Raw genomic sequence first — 18908 nt, 5'->3', positions numbered from 1 at the left:
ATGGCGGGCAGCGTGGACGAGGAAGCGCTGCACCAACTGTACCTGTGGGTAGACAACATCCCTCTGTCCCGGCCCAAGCGAAATCTCTCCCGGGACTTCAGTGACGGAGGTGTGCGCTCCAGCGTGTGTGTGTGTGTGTGTGTGTGTGTGTGTGTGTGTGTGAGACAGACGTGTGAGCTCCAGCGTGTGTGTGTGTCCGCGTGCGCGTCTGGGTGTGTTCTGTATGTCCTTGTGTGTCTACGCGTTCTGTCCTGTATGTACGGGTGTACGGGGTGTGTGTGCATACATGTCTCTTGTGCTTGTGTGCTTGTGGCGGCGGAGGCGGGGGTGGGTTGGTGGGAGGGGTGTCTATCTCCTAGAACTTCAGTTGTAGAAGTGTGCATCTTGGGTATGTGGGCATGTGTGTGTCCATATTATGTATACATGTTCTATCCTTTATGCATGTGGTGTGTGTGTGTGTCTGAGTCTGTGACTCCCTCCTGGGACTTTAATGACTAAGATGCGTTCTGTGTATGTATTTGTACATTTCTGTGTGTGTGCATGCCTATTCTTCTATATATCTGTCTTGTGGGAGTCTGAGCATGTGTTTGGTCATATGTGTGTTGACATGTTCTGTCCTGTATGTATGAGTGTGGATGTTGTGTGCATATGTTTCTTTGTGATTGTGTAGGTGTGTGTCCAAGACTGTCTCCTGGGATTTTAATAATAGAAGTATGCACCTCTCTGTGTGTATATTGGTGACACTTTGTGCTTCTGTGTGTGTGTGTTGGTGACTGTCTCTTAGAACTCCAGTGATAGAAGTATGTGTCTGTGTATGTTTCTGCATCTCTGTGTCATTTTGTGTGTGTGTGTGTATTTATGTCAATTCCTAGAGTGAGGCCCCGGCCTCCTGAAGCGTTCTCTTTGAGACTTATAGAGGACTAGAGACCTTAGTTTTTATATGCCCCGAGTTAATGGCAAAGGAGTGCAGCTCCTTTGGGGTGTGCTGGAATTTTTGTCTCTGGCTGATCACTGATCTTGCTTTCTTACCTCACCTCCATATCATCCTTACCTCTTTCCACATCTTCACCTCTCCGCTTGGCCCCACCACTCTGAAAACCCTGATTCTCCCATCCCACCCATTCTTTCTCCCTCCCCCTTCTTCCTTACCCATCTCTACAACTTCCATGTCTGCTCCCACCCCCTCTCCCTCAGTCCTGGTCGCAGAGGTCATCAAGTTTTACTTCCCCAAGATGGTGGAGATGCACAATTATGTTCCTGCTAACTCTCTCCAGCAGAAGCTGAGCAACTGGGGTCACCTGAACAGGTAGCAGAATACCTGGGCACACTAGTGGGATCTCCAGCCCCTACACTGGGATCCCAGGAAGGTCTGCCCAGCCCCTCCATCTCCTGTGGTCTCCACAGTCCAGGCTGGTGGCTGGCTGGGAAGGGACAATGCAGACAGAATCTGTCTGGTAACAAAATCAAGCGACTCTTCTTTTGGGGAGGTGACAAGGACCCTCGAGACATGTAAACACTGGGCTCAGGTTGGGTGCCCTTCCATTCCCCCAAGGCTGTGCACTGAAGGGCTGCAACTGCTGCACCCCTTTCCATCCCCCAACCCTTCACTCCATCCCCCTCAGGAGCCAGTCCACCATCCCTGTGTCTGCCCCCCAGGAAGGTGCTGAACAAATTGAGCTTCTCTGTACCAGATGACGTGATGCGCAAGATTGCACAGTGTACCCCAGGCGTGGTGGAGCTGGTGCTCATTCCACTGAGGCAGTGCCTGGAGGAGCAGCAGAGGCGCAGGAAGCAGGGCACCAGCTCCTTACAGGTGCCACCCCATTCAAGTTTCTTGCACTGCTCTGGGGGAGTTTCCCAGGCAGCAGAACGCTCTGCCTCAGCAATAAGTGTGGGAGAAGGGTGCCTGGCTAAAGGGAGCCTGGCGGGCGGCGGGGGGGGAAGGTGCTCTTTGCGGGTGGGCAGCCTGAGCTCACAGCAGACCCTGGGGGTTCTTTCAGGAGCTGGCTCCCCAGGATGGCACTGACTACATAGATGTGGGTAAAGTGGTCTTTACTAGATGTGGGTAAAGTGGCCTTTAGTAGATGTGGGTAAAGTGGCCTTTACTTTTCTTCCTCCCAGGAGGAGCTTTCCTCCCATCCTTCCTTCCTGTGGGGGAAGGGGTGCGGGTGTGGGGAGGTGGAAGACAGGAAAACAGGGCTCCATCAGGATTACTCCTACACTTGCCTTGTCTCAGGTTTGTCCCAGAAGGCCCGAGGGGAAGGTGCTCCAGACCCCCAGGGAGGGGGGCAGCTCAAGTAAGGAAACTGGGAGCTCCTGACCTCACCAACCCTGGTAATCTCCCTATGCACATGGCTAGGAGGTGAGGGTGAGGTTTGCACCTGGAAAGGTAGGGAAGTCAGGGATGGGTGGGGGAGGGTGGGGGGGAGAGAAGGCCTGGTCGAGGGACACTGGAAGGGTGAGGGTGGGGCCCAAGATCCAAGCCTGGGCTAAGCTGCTTCTCACCCCAGGGTGGGCCGGCTGCCTGTGCCCCGGCCTCTGGGGTATAGCCAGGTGCTGCAGGGCGACCGAAGCTTCATCCTCCAGATTGCTGAAAAGGAGCAGGAGCTGTTGGCCTTGCAGGAGACTGTGCAGGTGAGGGCGCACTGGGAAGGCGCTGGGGGATTGGGGCCTGGAAACACAGGGGCGGGGGCAGCAGGCTGCAGGCTTGACCTCTATGGGGCTCCTCCCAGGTCCTGCAGATGAAGGTGAGACGCTTGGAGCACCTGCTCCAGCTCAAGAACGTGCGCATCGAAGACCTCTCCCGGCGGCTCCAGCAGGCGGAGCGTAAGCAGCGGTGAGCCAGCGGCTCCAATGAGCCTCCTGGGACAAGAGCGCCTCCCCTCTCTTGGGGTGTGAGTGAGCATGGGGGGCAGTGGGACAGGAACCCTCCAAGCTGAGCCCCGTGACTGAGCCCCCTCCTTCCACTCCATCTGGGTCAGGAGAATGGACTGCTTTCCAGAACCTAGAAGCCACATGCAGAGACCTGGCATGCACCTCAAAGCAGTGCCTGACACCAGAGGGGGTTCTGCCTTGGTGCTCCCTGTGCTGGGCCTTGGGGGGTGGTCCCCCAGCTCGGTCCGCACCCCTAGAACCCGGTCCCCGCCCAGCTCTGATGACAGCAGCGTCTCCATCCAGGCTAGTCCTCTGTGCCCTGGGCCAAAGGGGAAGCTGCCCCAGACACCTGAGGGGCTTCCTCGCCCCTCCTGGGCACTCACCTGGGACCCAGCTGGAGGCTGGAAAGTGCAACAGCTGAAGGGGTGAGGAGTGAGCTCAGCCAGGAGTGGGGAAGACATGGGCTGTGCTTGTTCCAATTGCCCTCCCCTCACAGGGGTTATGTTAAGAATGTCTGGGCTGCCCCCATTAAAGGTATGCTCTCCTTCCTGTGCCTGCCTTCTGTTCTCTGAGGGGGATTTCCTGTCCCCCTTGTGCTACACCCCACCCCTTAAGTGAAAGAGCCTTGTGGGCCCAGAGTGGGTCTCAACTTGTGGTAGCTGGGCCCTGAAGTGGCCACTGCTTGGTAGGTTGATGATACCACCAGGGGTTAGGTCTTGTGCACTAGGACAGCCTGACTTCTAACTCTGGCTTTAGACTGACCCCCAAACCTATCCTCACAGTGTCCTCCAACCCTGTCCAAACCCAACCACAAACCCAGGCTTCAGATTCTCACCAAATGTAGCCACATAGTCACCCTCAACCCTGCTTATGGACTCACCCCTAAACCTGTCCTCTGTATGACTCCCAACCCTGCCCACAGACTGACCCCAAGTTCTGTGGACCAAGGCCAAGCTTGACTCTCAACCCTGACCAAGATACCATGGCCTTTGGTGCCATCAGCCTTTGGTGCCAGGCTGGAATCGAGTCCATGTTGTTAGATCTTCTGATATTTCAAAAGAGGAACAAGAAGAAGCAGAGGAGGAGGAAGAGGAAGAATAATTTTTTAAAGCCCCATGTGGACTAAACAAAATACATCTATAGCTTACTCTGGGTGCACTGTCTGCCACTTTTAGAGCTTGAGGAATAGAATAGACGTGTGAATACAACTGTGGGGGAGGCATACCGGGGCACATGGAATGGTGGGTTGGGTAATAAGAAAGCATCTGGCAAGAGTGGATGGGCTGGGATCAGAATGTAGAAATCTCCCAATGACCATGCTGGAGGACAGCATCTCAAACTTCAGAGTGTGAACTTATCACCCAAAATGATGCTAAAAAGTCTGAGGCTCTTCTGGAGACAGTCCCAGAGCACAGAGCGTTTTGGAACAGGGGAGGATTCAATAGTAACAATAGCTCATGAAGATTAATTTGCCGACAGTGTGTTCACCAGAGACCCGAAGATATGTTAGGGGCCACAGGGATCCAGCGGAGGGTAGGAGCCTTGGGGGCTCCCCAAAGGCAGTGACCCCGCTCTTTCTGAAAGGAAGCTGGCCTTAAGCTGCCCATACCATCTCTCTCCTAGTTATGTTGGAAGAAGGGACCGTTCCCCGCGGGTACTTTAGGGACCCTGTTCCAGCCAGCGAAATCGGGAGGGGGTGTTGTTCAAGGACCTGCAGGCGCAGCAGCGGCTAGAACCCTTGAAGATCCGAGGGCTACATTTCTGCTCCCAGACTCTGTGCAGGCGCCCACATCCCACCCCGGGGCGCTGAAGTAGGCACATCCCCCTGCCATTGCGACCGCCTCCGTGGAGATCGAGAGCAGAGGCTGCGGTCCCCGGCGGCTCCTGCACAAGTTCTCCCACCCCCCACCCCGCGAGCCTTCTTTGTTCTGATTCTTATCCGGGCCGGCAGGGCACCCAGGACGCGTCTCAGTTCCTCACGGGAGCGCTTCCTCCGAGGCAGGGGGATGGGACGGAAGGGGAAGATGCCGAAACCCGGGGATCGCAGAGCGGGAAGAATGGAGGGTTCCTCCGCTCCTGGACAGGACCTAGCGATGCCCGTATCGACTGCCAATGCGGGCTTGGAAGCCTCGGAAGGCGACTTTCAGGTGCCTCACCTAGCTCTGAGCCCCACCTTACGGCCGCTCAAGGGACAGAGCCCAGGGGACGCCCCTTCCAGGTTGGGCGGAGACAGGAGGAGCAAACCCCCAGGCTGAAAGTAGACACGCGTAGGGTCTATTAAGGGCGCTTCTACCTTCTCTCGCTTCTACGGTATTCTGCCGCCTGGCGCCGGAGAGCGCCCTGGCTGACTTCATCGCGAGAACTTGCGGGGCCCCGGGGCGTGGGCTCGCACGGCGCAGCCGCAGGGGCTCCTGCAGGTGACGCAGAGGCGCAACGCCCGTTGGCGGTTCTTTGGGGCCTGCTTATTGGTCTGAAGTGCCCTCGCCCCACCCCTTCGGTCGACCAATGGGCGGAGGCGGGGGTGTGCCCTTGAGGCGAGCGGTAGCGGCGCGGGTCTCTCTCGTCTGGTTCTGCGCTGAGACCCCGCTGCTGCTGCTACCGCTACGGCTGCCGCCACCGCCACAGCTGCCGCCGCCGCTGTCGCCGTCGTCCCTGCCCTTCCTGGCTTCGGGGTGCTCCCCGCACGGTGAGACTGCTCTTCCTTCCGCCACCTCCCGGTTCCGCCCCGCTCGCGGAGATCCCCTCCCAGCGGAGCCGCTGTTCTGGGTAGTCGGTGCCTGCGACCCCATCCGGCTGGGGCTGGAGGGTTCCGCTGTCGGGCCCGGGACGGGGAGGGCTCCCTGGCATCTGAGCTGGGGAGATGTCAGGCCCCAGGGCCGCAGGTGACCGTTAGGTGGTAGAGCTGGAGTGCTTTCCGCGGGGCGCTGTCGGGGGCACGTGTGACACAGTGAGGGCGGGGGCCAAATGGGGTCAGCGCCGTCAGCAACTCCGCGCCCGCCCTCCATTGTCATCGCCTCAATGTGTGACCTTGGACGAGTAGCCTCTGAACCTCGCGTGGCTCGGCACCTTCAGGGAGGAGGGCTGTGATATCGGGGAGTACGGGCTCCCGAGACAACAGCGTCAGCAGAGATGAGGGTGGGGACGGCACAGGATTATGAGGGACAGAGCCGACGCCTCGCAGCCCGGGAGGAGTGTGATGGGGGGGCGTCCAGACTCCTCTGTCCCCTTAGAAGATGAGGATGGGGTGGGGATGGGGGCGCCACACCCACGGGGATGGAGGCGGGAGAGGGTACAGATTCCTATACCCAGGCCCCTGATGTCTCTGGGAGCTTGGCCACCACTTCCCCTTTGTCACAGAGCAGGAAAGGTTCGTTTAGGTTCTGGACCAGTGTTCCTGTTAGTGAGCAGGAACCCTGGTGGACTGAGAAGGGTGGGCTTGTGTTGCCTTTCCTCTTGAACCTTGGCCTTGGGAAGTGTGGGTAGGGCGTTTCTCTGCTCAGGGAGTTGAAGAAGGTCAGAGGCAGCTGTCACCCGCTGGACCTGGCCTGGCCTCTACTAATTGGGGCCTGGGTGGGGCAGGCAGTCTGGAGGCTAGAGGGGTCTGAGCAGCCTCTAGCTGCGGGCCTGAGAGGTTGTGGGGAGGAGATGCTGGGGAGAGGAGGGCAGCACTTCTTGGGGAGAAAGGAGGGTGGGAGATGGTGGGGGTCCCTTCCTGAGTTCACCCCTGCTCCACTCATTCTTTTTCTAATTAATTAATTAATTTATGGCTGCCTTGGGTCTTCGTTGCTGTACGTGGATTTTCTCTAGTTGCAGTGAGTGGGGGCTACTCTGTCGTTGCGGTGTGCGGGCTTCTCATTGCCCCATGGCTTCTCTTGTTGTGGAGCACCGGCTCTAGGCGTGCGGGCTTCAGTAGTTGTGGCTCACCGGCTCTAGAGCGCAGGCTCAGTAGTTGTGGCGCAAGGGCTTAATTGCTCTGCGGCATGTGGGATCTTCCCCGACCAGGGCTCGAACCCGTGTCCCCTGCATTGGCAGGTGGATTCTTAACCACTGGGCCACCAGGGAAGCCCTCCACCCATTTTTAAGAGAGAGAACACCCATACTTATCCTTGCAACTTTGGCCTGCTGGAGGGAGGAGAAAATGGAGTCATATCCAGTCTGAGTTGATATAAAACTGTCACAACCACTCCTGACCTTCAGCCTTGTCTTTCCAGGCCTTGTTCTAGGTATGTGGGCCCAGTCCTATGTCAGGTCCTGGAGTCAGCAGGTTAGTGTGGCCTCAGTGGGTGCTCTTTTTACATGCTTGAGCTTTGATGAGAGGCTTCTGTGGGACTGAGTGCTTAAGCCAGGACTGAGTCCTAGGCTGGGGTGGGGAGGATGGAAGATTGTAGAGTTCCTGACTCAAAGTCCTTGAACAGGTTGAGAATGTGGATTAGGAATGAATGAGAAACGAGGCCCCAAGAAGCTTGTTCCTAGCCACAAAGCAGAGGACAAGCTGGGGCTGGTCCTACGATGCCTGGGGTTTGGAGACTGCAGAGACGTGCTATGGGGATGCAGCTGTGAGGTACAGGGCAAGAGGGTGGCAGATTCTGGAGCTCCACTTTGCCATGGACAGACTGTCTTTGACCCTCCCTTCAGCCTTGGGCCCCAGTGTGGGACAGCCTGGAGTAGCAGCTAGCACTCTGTGTGCAGGGCAGGAATCTAAGGGGCTGAGAACTCTGGGTTCCTGTGTAACTGTCCATCTGTCCATTTGCCCAGCTGCCATTTCCCTGTCCTGCTCCTTGTGCCAGAGGCGCCACTGGGCCTGACTGAGCCCTTCCCTGGGTAGAATAACCTCAAAGCAGCCTTTCTGTCTAAAGCTGAGAGGGATCTGAGCTGGGAGCTCTGTTTCCCAGAGAGAAGGTTCCACCAATTTACCTGAGATTAACTGAGAGCTGAAGGAGTCCCCGAAGGCCCTTGTTCCAGCTTCCCAGCCCTCCCCATCCTGTAACTCTCTGTGGTACCACCCCTGACCTGTTGCCAGCCCATCTAAAGGTGGGGGTGTCTTTTTTTTGCTCGAGAGGGATGTATATTCTTCACATCTTCTTTATGAGTCCTTCTGGTTGTAGGGCATAGTGGGTTCCCAGCAGTCTGCCCTCTGGCAATCCCTGGAGACCTGGTGGGGAGGGGAAGGCAGGATGAAGGAAGGGAGAGGGAGGCCCCTCAGCCCTTGAGCTGTTTTTCTTTTTTTTATATATAATTTATTTTTGGCTGCATTGGGTCTTCGTTGCTGCACGCAGGCTTTCTCTAGTTGCGGCGAGTAGGGGCTACTCTTGAGGTGCACGGGCTTCTCAGCGTGTTGGCTTCTCTTGTTGTGGAACCCGGGCTTTTTAGGCGCATGGGCTTCGGGAGTTATGGGGGCTTCGGGAGTTGTGGCCCAATGCCGTCTCCTCCTGATTCTGATGAAGAATTGTGCGTGGATGAGAGTCTGGCTCACAGGGGACAGCGACCAGAGAGGCTTTCTGCTAGGAAAGGAGCTTTTTCCAGCCTTCTCTGAGCCCCTGAAGTCACTTGCCTCCTCGCTCTGCGTTCTCATTGCCCAAGGGTTACAAGGCAGTGCCTGAGTGCTTGCTCTGTCCTGAGCTCTGGGCAGTGCAAGAGACGCAGGTCCGGCCCTCAGTGGACCTTCCATTTCAAGGTTGAGGGGGCAGGTAACAGCTGATTGTGACCAGGCTAGAAGATGCCCATCGGGGGGCCCCACTCTGAGATGGGGGGAAGGGAGTGCCCTCCAGGGCAGGGGTTGGCTTAAAGAATGAGGTGGGGCGGTTCCTCTTCTGAGAGCCTCTGGGCCCTGGTGCCACATCTGCCTAGAGGGCCCAGCTGAGGCCCATGCTTGGGCTCCACTTAGTTTGGTCATTCATTCATTTAACAAATATAAACTGAACACAGCTGCTCCCTGCCAGGTGCTGGGCTGGATGCTGGGAACACAGCGTTTGGCAAAAACACAGTCACCGCCCTTGTTAGGTGGGGGACATAGATATCAAATGATCCCAGAAGTGAGAAAGGGGATCCTTTTTGAAGATTTTCAGGCCTATCCTGGGATGGGCGGTGGTGGGATAGGGTTGTGCTACCTTGAAAAACGTCCTCTGGAGCTGAGACCCAGGCTGGGGTGTGGATGGGCAGGATTGTTCCAGGCAGAGGGCCTGGGTTAAAGCAGGCAGGCAGGCAGGCAACAGGCAATGGACTGGGGAGGAAGACAGGGACCGGACTCTGTGTGTACTGGGGTTTTATGAAGTGAAGAGAGTTTTATGAAGAGCCCCAGGAGCCTTTGCTTACCAGCCACTGTTTGAGTTTCATCCAGGCCTCCCAGGAAATGTCCTGGGAAATGGGGGCCTCTTGTCATTTCCCCTGGCTGCAGAGGTGTGGCTGGAGCAGCCTCTGCCCAAGGTAGGAGGAGGGTCCCCTTGCTCTTGGCCCCTTGCTCTTGGCCATGTTTCACATGCTCTGAGTCTACAGCTTCAGGGGATGGCTGGAGTGGGTAGGGTAGGGCAGGCTTCTCTCCAGGGGCCAGTCTCTCTGGCACAGCTAGGCATTCCAGGGCTCAGGGGCTGCCCTTCTGGGAGTGACCTCAGAGTACTCACCTGGGGCTGTTTCTGCCCTGGCCGCTCCTGCATTCCTGAGACCCAAGCCTTGCCTTTCCCTGTACCTCCTGAGGCCTCGTATGTGGGCTCCTGGTACCCAGGCTGTTTGCCCTGCCCTTGAGGCCAGGCTTGGGCCTAGGTGGACTTCTCTTGCATTGGGAAGTAGGGAGGGAGGTGAGGCCTGCTCTCAGGGCAGCTCGGCACCTGAGGGGCCTCAAGGTTATGCCCTCCACAGGCCCAACTCTGAGGCCACCCCAAGTTGGCTAGTCTCTTCATTCCCTGGACTAGCCAACGTCGTTCACTTATCTCTCCTTTAGTGTGTATCTCTGACAAATATGGACATACTTCTCTACGTAATCCAATTCCATTATCGCACCTAACTGATCAGCTTTTATTTCTTAATGTCATCTAAGATCCAGTCCCACTCATTATTTCCCAATTATCCCCTAAATGTCTCTTTTTAGAGATAGTTAGAAATCCCCTACCCCATTTATTTTTCTTCTTGAAACTGACGTGGTGGAAAAAAACGAGGTCAGTTTTCCCATTCTTGGTCTCTTTGTGTGTTAATTTAGAACAGCGGTTGGCAAACTTTTTCTGTGAAGGGCCAGATAGTAAATATTATAGACTTTGCAGGCTATGTGGCCTCTGTAGCAACTACTCAAAGTAGTTTTGCTTTAGTGCAAAAGCAGTTTTAGGGAATTCCCTGGCGGTCCAGTGGTTAGGACCCAGCACTTTCACTGCCAGGCCCAGGTTCAATCCCTGGTCTGGGAACTAAGATCCCACAAGTAGCATGGCAAGGCAAAACAAACAAACAAATAAAAAAAACAGAAGCAATTTTAGACAACACGTAAACAAATGAGCACGGTTGTGTGCCAGTAAAACTTTACAAAAAACAGTGGCGGCCCCCACAGGCTGTAGTTGGCCCATCCCCTATCTAGAACCACCTCCCTCCTTTATTTTCCTTCTTACAGTTTGGAAAAAAATTAGGTCAGTTGTCCTGTAGAATATCCTGCCTTCTGGGTTTGTCTCCTTGCTTTCTCGTGGAGTCATTTATTCTGCTGGCCTCTGTGTTTTTGGTAAGCTGAGGTTGGAGTTCTAGGGGCTTGTTAGATGCAGGTTAGACATTTGGGGTGGGGCTGCCCTGTTAGCACTGCTGTGACTTGGTGCTGCCTCACATCAGTAGACATCAGTGTGTCCAGTTGTCCCACTCTGAGTGAGAGGAGATTGACTGATGCAAGACTGACTGATGTCACATCCCTCCATTGCAAACTCGTTCCCTTTAACCCTAGGTCATCTGTCAGTGGCACTTGCGCATATGTGAGCATCCATTTCAACCTTTGCCTTACTGGTTTAGCACCCACTGATTAGTGCTGCTCCTAGCATTTGTGTTTTGGGGGTTGCAGAATTATTTAGCAGTTGGTCATTCCTTTGTTAAAGAAGAGCTGTCCTTTAACCACCAGGGCAAGTTGGTTATAGGAGAGGCCAAGAGAGAGGCTGAATTAGTTCTCTATATTGCCAGTTTCCAGCAGAGAGTTAGGGCATTGCTACTGTCAGTAGTGACAAATGAGGATTTGGGTTCTTCTGTTTTGCTTTCTCCCATTTTTTGTAATCTCTGTGAATGCTCTGATTTTATGTAATTCCATCTGTTTCCATCAGTTGCACTTATTATTCTTTTTGATGTTGAGATGGTCTCAGCCCAGTCTTTCAGAGGCCTGGCTGCTCACACAGGCTTCCTGGAGGCACCTCCCAGCCACAGTCTCTGCCCTGAGGCTGCCCTTGGGGAGCTGAGCTGGGAGGCCAGCCGGATAGTAATCAAGCCAGAGTCTGAATGGTGGGTTTCGATGGACGGCAACCCCTTCATGGGTATCTGTTCTGTATATGGCCCTGACCGATCACTCGGAGGGAAAGCTCTGAGGACATGTTTTATTATGTGAGCCCCCATATTTGCCCCCCTCCAAGCATATTGTTAACTCTGACCTGGACCCACTTGTGCAACGTGAATACTGTGGTCTCTGGATGTAGGATGGTACAGCCTGTGTGTCTGGGATGGGCCAACCTTTGGGTCACCAGCACCAGAACTGACCCCTGGAAAGTGCCAGTGAAGTCCCCTTCCTTTGCTGGTTGCCTCTTCCCACCAGCCTTAGGTGGGCTGGGCACAAGAGGCTTGTGCTGGTGCTTTGGCACCCAGAAGCTGCAGCTCAGTACATGCTGGCCAGGCCCTGGGTCAGTAGTGTGTCAGGCAAGGGTGAGGGCTCTTGGTGAATGTGGGGAGTGGGTGGAGGAGTGGGGGGGCAGAAGCCCCCTCTGCTAGGGGGTACAGGTACCACTTGGGCTACTGAGAGCAGCAGGGGTTTGGGTCCTTCCTAAAGGGAACTCTCTGCTCTCCCCTAGCCACAGGCCCATTGGTGACCCTGACCCCTGCCCTCCCCACTCCCCATGCATCAGGCTTCTGCTGGTGTCCCTGGAGCATGGGAAGCTGCTGAGCTTGACCAGTGGTGTCTGGCAGGAGCTGCGTGTCTCACCCTGTGGCAGGGAGGGCATCCATGGCTGCAGCCAACAAAGGTGAGTGCCTGCCTGGTCTGGCGGGGTTTGTAGCATCTTCCAGCGGGCCCTGGTGGGAAGGGGCATTGCTGCATGTGGGGCCTGCGTTGGCTGTGAGTGTGTGTGTGTGTCTGTCTGAATGTGAGGTACTAATTACATTACACCAGTGTTTGTTCTGGGGACACCCAAGCCAAACCCGGGGACCCCTGCTGGCTCCATGGTGTGCTGGTCTTTGGAGGTGTGTGCCTTCATGGCCCCATGTTCCAACCTCCCTGTTCCACTGTGGGGGTTGGGGAGCACAGGGGGCTTTGGGTGAGCATTGAGGCTGCTGAGGTGGGTAGGGCCACGGCAGGTTGTGGAAAGGAATTTGGGTTTCATTCAGAGTCTAGAAGTGCTCATAGAAGGTTTTAGGCAAGAGAGGCCTGGTAGGATATATGAGGATCAAGTCTGGGGGGCTCAGCAGTGAATGTGAAAATGCCAGGCTGGCCCCCTGGCCCTCCACTGAGTGTGCAAGAACCCAGGCAAGGGCTGGCCCAGGCCTTCTCACCAAAAGGACTCTGGGTAGGGCTGTTGGGAGCCCTAGGGGCTGTGGGGGTCAGAGAGGATTGGGGTCATGCTCTTGGCAAGATGGGCCTCTTTCAGCCTTAGCCTCCCCCGGTACAGGCCCTTAGCCCAGTTCCCACGCTCTGCATGCCTTAACTCCCTGACTTCCCGGCCTTGGAGAACCTGACCCAGCTGGAGACAGCCGTGGGCCATGTGAGGGGTTAAGCAGAGGAGGAAAGGCGTCTCTGGGAGGGGTCCTGAAGGCTCCCCTGGGTTCTTCCTTCTTACCTGCCAGTGATCAGTGATGAGGTTTAGAGGCAGCTGCGGTCCCTCCTAGGAGGACTGAGTGTGGTTTTTGACCCTGTTTGTTTCTCCCACTCCCAGGCAGGTCCCATAGAGCCCATTCCTGTCTCTGCCCTTCTCCCCTCTCAAGTTGGGTCAGCAGGAGGGGCAGGCAGGGGGCCTCAGGTACTGACAGACCTGGAAGAGGAGATCCCAGAGATGGGGAGCTTGCTTGGCACTGTGAAGGAGAGCATGGGGCAGGGTATCTTGAGGACTGGGGCTGAGTCCTGCACTGCTTGGTGTTTGGAGTTGGGAGGACTGTCTCTTCCCTGTTAGCCCCATTCCCTCTAAGTGAAGGGTCATATTAGCTAATCCCTGACTCCCACCCCCACAAACCCTCTCTCAGGATGAGTATTTTCTGTGGGAGGACTGAGCAGGTAGGGGCAGGTGGGAGCCTCAAGCCTTTGATCGCCACTGTCCAGTAGGATGTGGCCTAGCCCAGCAGTGGATGCTGGATGATGTGAAGGGCAGTCGCAGAGGGCGGGGAGGTGACACGGTGGAGTAGTTTACTAGGATAGGTGAAGGCAACAGCCCCGGTAGCCCTCTCCCACTCTCTTCGTAGGCAATAAGCCCAGAGTCCGGAGTATCCGCTTTGCGACAGGCCATGATGCAGAAGGCTCCCAGAGCCATGTCCACTTTGATGAGAAGCTGCATGACTCTGTGGTCATGGTCACCCAAGAGAGCGACAGCAGCTTTCTGGTCAAGGTATGTGTGCATCTTCCCCGCCCCCCCGCGCCCCCCCCCCCCCCCCCATCATCAGCCTCATTCCATCTGTCTTCTCCCTGGCCCTGCCTGGCTTCCTGAGCCTGTTCCATTTCCTCTAAGTTGGCTCCATAGGCACATCTTTGTTCTTCCCTGGGCTTTGGTTTCCCCATCTGTAAAATGGGAAGTGTGAGACTGTGGTAAGATGAGTGCACTTAGGACAGGGGTCCCCAGCCCTCAGGCCATGGACCATTAGTGGTCCATGGCCTGTTAGGAACCAGGCCACACAGCAGGAGGTGAGCAGCAGGCGAGTGAGCGAAGCTTCATCTGTATTTACAGCTTCTCCCCATTGCTCACATTACCTCCTGAGCTCCACCTCCTGTCAGATCAGTGGCGGTATTAGATTCTCTTAGGAGTGGGAACCCTACTGTGAACTGCGCATGCGAGGGATCTAGGTTGCATGTTCCTTGTGAGAATCTAATGCCTGATGATCTGAGGTGGAGCTGAGGCGGTGATGCTAGTGCTGGGGAGTGGCTGCAAATACAGATTATCATTAGCAGAGAGGTTTGACTGCACAGAGACCATAATAAATCAGTTGCTTGCAGACTCATATCAAAACCCCATCAGTAAGTGGCAAGTGAAAACAAGCTCAGGGCTCCCACTGATTCTTCATTATGGTGAGTTGTATCATTATTTCATTATATATTACAATGTAATAATAATAGAAATAAAGTGCACAATAAATGTAATGCACTTGAATCATCCCGAAACCATACCCACCTCACCCCCACCCCCTGGTCCGTGGAAAAATTGTCTTCCACAAAACCAGCCCCTGGTGCCAAAAAGGTTGGGGACCACTGACTTAGGATGTTACTTAAATGGGAGTGGAGCTGTTGTTATCATCGGCATCACCCCAACCATTGCAATTGGAAGGCAGGTGTCAAGGCTGTGGTGTCACAGGCCTGGGTTCAGGTCCAGGCCTGCTATTCTGGCTCTGACCTTGGGCAGGTCACCTCAGTTTCCCTTCTCTGAAGTAGAGACAATTTATACCCCAAAGAGTTGGAAATGGAAGGATGTATGTATGTCACTCAGGTGTAAGGCTAATTATGCTGATAACAAGGTGTGACTTTATTTACTCTTCTCTGCCAAACCTCTGGCTGATTTAGGCTCTTTGCAGTAGTATTTATCACCCCCATGTTTTTCCCCTCTCCTCCTCTCCGAGTGGCCACATCTCATACACTCTTGTCTCCTCTGCTGCTGGGACACACACAGTTGGATCCCACATCCACTTTGGAGGGGCAGGAGGAAGTCTCTGGAGGGGATGGATTGGAGGGAAACAGAGACTGAGGCCCTCAGGTTGGACAATAAATCAGGGCTCCAGAGTTGAGCCCTGGAGGGCATGGTGGTGAGGATGCGGGATGGTTTCTGGTTTATTGAGATCACCCTGAGGAGGGGCCCAGAGTCATACCTGTTTGCCCAACTCTAAAACCCTTGCTCTTCCTCCAAGAGCTGACAACTTCCCCAAGGGAATAAACATAATTAACCCAAACTTTCAAAAATAGCTCCCTGCCTCCCATCGCAAAATCCATTCATGTAATTAGAGAAAATCTGGAAGATAGAAAAAACTATAAAGAAATTTAAAAGTACCCGCAATCATACTATCCAGAAATAACTACGGTTAATATTTTGATGTGTGTTATTCCAGTTTCTTTTTTAGCTTTGTTTCCAAAAATGAAAAACTGGTATCACAGTGTACACACTGTATTTTGCTTGCTTCTGTTGTGAACCATCTCCTGATGGTTTCCACGAGATTTTAAAACTGCCTGGTATTCCACTATATGTATCATCATTGATTTAGCTGGTTCCCTATTCCTGGTGTTACAGTTTTGTACTGTTATAAATAGGGCAGTGATGAGTATTTTTTTTTGCACATCTCTGAGTATTTCCCCTGGAAAATTCTGCAAGTGATACAGCTGGATCACAGGGTCACCATTGGCAGGTACAGCCAGAAAGTCCTCTTGAGAGGTGTGCCCTCTACCAGCAGAGTGTAGGGGCCACAGGGACTGAGCTTTATCATGCAGTGACATCATCTGATCTCATTGAAAGGCTAGTTGCTCCCCCAAAGGACAGGGCCATCCATTTCCTGAAACTGAACAGGAGTGTGTGTGCATGTGAGCTGTGGATACAGCATGCGCCCCTGCACCTCCTGGACTGGCACTCCAGTCAGCCTACCTGCCCAACAGCCACCCTGGCCTGTGACCCTTCACATGGCTGGAGTTTCCAAGGATGGCCAAGCTCTGTGTATGAACAACAGAAATTGCTCGGGCTGTGAATCAGGGCTGTTGGACACAGTGAGCCTTTGAGTGGGCAGGCAGGAATCCATGTTCACATGCCAGCAGGGTGGGCCGGAGCCCAGGTTCCATGGCTGGTGCCAGTCTTGTGGGCCAGCTTTGGACTGACACAGCTGGTCTAGTGTCTGTTTTTCTAATTCTGTCCCATCCTCCATCTTGTGCTATCTGTGTTGCCTGGTGGCCCTGCCATGACTAGAGGACCAGAGTCCCTGGGCTATTGGCTCTGGCCACATGCTGGTAGTGGTGGGAGCAGGTGGATGGCCTGTGTCGTGGGGCTTTGAGCCTCCCCTGTGGGCAGTGGCTGGTGCTTTGCTGTGTGCCACGTGTGGCAGCAGTAGCCAAGAGGTCCAGGGAGGACTATACCCTGACCACACTGTGGCCTTCAGCCAGTCATTTCCTAGCTTCCATTTCATCATCTATAAAATGGCCACCAAGGAACTTCAGGGCTCATGAGACACATGCTGAGGAGTGTGTGGGCCAAGCTGTAGGGATGGGGTCCTTGGAGAAAGGGCCTAGAGCTACCCGGCCAGGGGTGTGGACCAACTAGAGTGATGGAGGGAGTCAGGCTACCCTGGGATTGTCAAGGAAGCAAGTGTAGGGCCCCACAGGATCATCAGTGGCACAACCTGGGTGGGCCCTGGGGGAGACTGTAAGTGAAGGTGCCTCCTTCCCCCACCCCTCCTGCTGCAGGTTGGCTTCCTGAAGATCCTGCACAGGTATGAGATTACCTTCACTCTGCCCCCAGTGCGCAGGCTGAGCAAGGAGGTCCGAGAGGCACCTGTCCCCAGCCTGCACCTCAAGCTCCTCAGCGTCATGCCCATCCCAGAAGGTGCGTACCCTGCTTGGGGTGCTGGAAGCCTGCCCTCCTCCAGCAGGGCCTGGGTGTGAGTGGGAGTGAGAGCATGGGGTACTTCCTTCCCCCATCTAGGGCTGATGGGCAGCTTAGCAATCAGGGGTCATGATGCCTCTTTATGGCCTTGCAGTGTGGCACCTTGGCAGGTCCCATACCCCAGGCCCCACTCCCTGAACAGAAGTCCATAGGCTCACACAGTTGGCCTATGTCTGCTCATTGCCTGATAGTTACCTTAATGGGACAGTGGGAGCCACTGAGGAACTGGCTCTGGGCCTCTAGCCCTCCCTCTGCCTGTACCTCAGGAAAAAGCTACTGGAACCTCAGGGACTCTGGGCAGCTACCTCCCATCACCCGCCAAACCTGGGCTTGGGCTTGGGGCTGCTTCTCTATACCCTGCCAGCTTTAGTGCCCCCCCTTCTCCCAAAGGCTAGGGTATCAGTTTCACCATGTACCGAAGCCCCAGCTTCAGTTTCATTTCCCTCTACCTCTACCTAATGACCTCACCCTCAAGTGGATTGAGCAAGCCCCCTCAGGCCTCTTGCCACCAGATCTGCTCAAGCCCTGCCCTGCCCTCCTTTCCCCTCCCCATCACCCTCTCTCCTTGCTTGCCTTTTTGGGGAATCCCACCTCTTGGAAGCCTGAGTTTGACCTCTGGCCTGCAGGCAGAGGCATGTAGAGCTCAATGAAGAATGGGAAGTTCCTGAGGCCCATGCGCCCAGCCCTGGGGGTAGGGTCCTGGGCCATCCTTGCTCCTCTGGAGGTCTTGGTGGTGGGTGGGGGCCAGTGAGTGCTGGGGGGTGGGGGCAGGAGGCCGCAGAGGTGCTGATCGCCCGGGCAGGTTACAGCATCAAGTGTGAGTACTCAGCGCACAAGGAGGGCGTCCTCAAGGAGGAGATGCTGCTAGCCTGCGAAGGTGGCACCGGCACCTGCGTGCGCGTGATGGTGCAGGCGCGCGTCATGGGTGAGAGCTCGAGGCCCGGGTCTGGCTAGAGGAGGGAGGCACCAACTTGGCTGCAAGGAGTTTCCACCCTCCTTGAGTCTGAAAAAGGGATCCTTGTCCCGGCCCATCCCCAACCTCCTTGGTGGGTGCCTTTCTCCCCATCCCCTAGCAGAGCCGGGAGGGAAGGTAGAGGAGTCCCCTTGGAGTAGGTGGGGCCAGGGTCCAGCCTGGCATACTGACTTGTCACCTGCCTTGCAGACCGACACCACGGCACACCCATGCTGCTAGATGGTGTCAAGTGCGTGGGTGCTGAGCTAGAATACGACTCAGAGCACAGTGACTGGCACGGCTTCGACTGAGGCCCTCGCCCCCACCTGCCTCGGGGCCTCTCAGCCTTAAACCCCACCTCGTCTCCTCAAATGCTGCGTGATGGTGTGGCTTCCTCACCCTTCCCAGGGATGGGCATGGAGGTGGAGGGTCCAAGGGCCTCCAAGCTGGAGCCTCGCCCACACCTCTCACCTCATTTGTGCCACCTCCCTGCCTCTCCAGCATCCTCCTCTCCCACTTCCTCCTCTCTGTGTGCCTCAGTCTCCTGCTGGAAGAAATGGGCTGAGCCCCCAAGGAGGCTCTCTGAGGAGGGATGGAGAGGGCCTGGGGTGGGTTCTACCCACCCCCCTACCCCAAGCCATAGGGGCTGTAGCCAGGGCCTAGGAGAGGAGGGAGCTGGCTCTGTGGTGTAGCTGCCCCCATTACTGCTGCTGTCGTCTTGCTTTAGCCATCTCTCCTGTCCCCTCCCTCTTTCCCACTGCCGTCCATGGTGAGGAGGAGGGAGGTGCAGTTCCCAATCCCTACCCCCCCAGGTCTGTGTTTCTTGGTTTTTAAACAACTGGTTGGGATAAAACCCTAAAGAAATAAAACTTCCAGTGGATACCAGAGGCCAGCAGGATTTTTGTTCTCCAGGGCCCTGAGAATGCCCAATCCTTTACAGAAGGGCCAAGGAACAGTTTTGGCTCAACTCATTCTTTTTGGAGGCAAGGTCACTTTGTGGTATTACAGCACCTGGCCCCAAAAGAAGTATGCACAGGGGGTGACATTTTAGGCCTGGGAATAGTTGCCAAGACAGAGTTTGGATGGGGAGGGGCCTT

General features: G+C 55.3%; 2 protein-coding genes across 2 annotated transcripts; both read left to right on the top strand.

The window, feature by feature from the left end:
• On the top strand, nt 1–2858 carry SPEF1 (sperm flagellar 1). The gene is made up of 7 exons (XM_060032871.1): nt 1–109; nt 1195–1306; nt 1657–1813; nt 2001–2040; nt 2237–2297; nt 2511–2634; nt 2733–2858. Exons 1-7 carry the CDS (start codon nt 1–3, stop codon nt 2838–2840), a joined length of 711 nt encoding a protein of 236 aa, XP_059888854.1. The 3' UTR covers nt 2841–2858.
• Nucleotides 2859–5403: 2545 nt separating this feature from the next.
• On the top strand, nt 5404–18717 carry ADISSP (adipose secreted signaling protein). The gene is made up of 6 exons (XM_060031164.1): nt 5404–5560; nt 11937–12053; nt 13480–13622; nt 16661–16799; nt 17662–17784; nt 18022–18717. The coding sequence occupies exons 2-6, from the start codon at nt 12035–12037 to the stop codon at nt 18120–18122; spliced, it is 525 nt and encodes a 174-aa protein (XP_059887147.1). The 5' UTR covers nt 5404–5560; nt 11937–12034; the 3' UTR covers nt 18123–18717.
• The last annotated feature ends 191 nt before the right edge of the window (nt 18718–18908 follow it).

The sequence above is a fragment of the Delphinus delphis genome, chromosome 15 (assembly GCF_949987515.2).
Source record: "Delphinus delphis chromosome 15, mDelDel1.2, whole genome shotgun sequence".
Lineage (NCBI taxonomy): Eukaryota > Metazoa > Chordata > Mammalia > Artiodactyla > Delphinidae > Delphinus > Delphinus delphis.
Note: the sequence above shows the minus strand (reverse complement) of the source record. Positions and strands in the feature narration are given on the sequence as shown.

Coding starts and splice junctions, on each gene's coding strand:
- ADISSP (XM_060031164.1), top strand. Junction 16,800..17,661: donor CGTCATGCCCATCCCAGAAG/GTGCGTACCCTG, acceptor TCGCCCGGGCAG/GTTACAGCATCAAGTGTGAG. Junction 17,785..18,021: donor GGTGCAGGCGCGCGTCATGG/GTGAGAGCTCGA, acceptor CCTGCCTTGCAG/ACCGACACCACGGCACACCC.
- SPEF1 (XM_060032871.1), top strand. CDS start 1: ATGGCGGGCAGCGTGGACGAGGAAGCGCTGCACCAACTGTACCTGTGG. Junction 2,041..2,236: donor CACTGACTACATAGATGTGG/GTAAAGTGGTCT, acceptor GCCTTGTCTCAG/GTTTGTCCCAGAAGGCCCGA. Junction 2,298..2,510: donor CAGGGAGGGGGGCAGCTCAA/GTAAGGAAACTG, acceptor TTCTCACCCCAG/GGTGGGCCGGCTGCCTGTGC.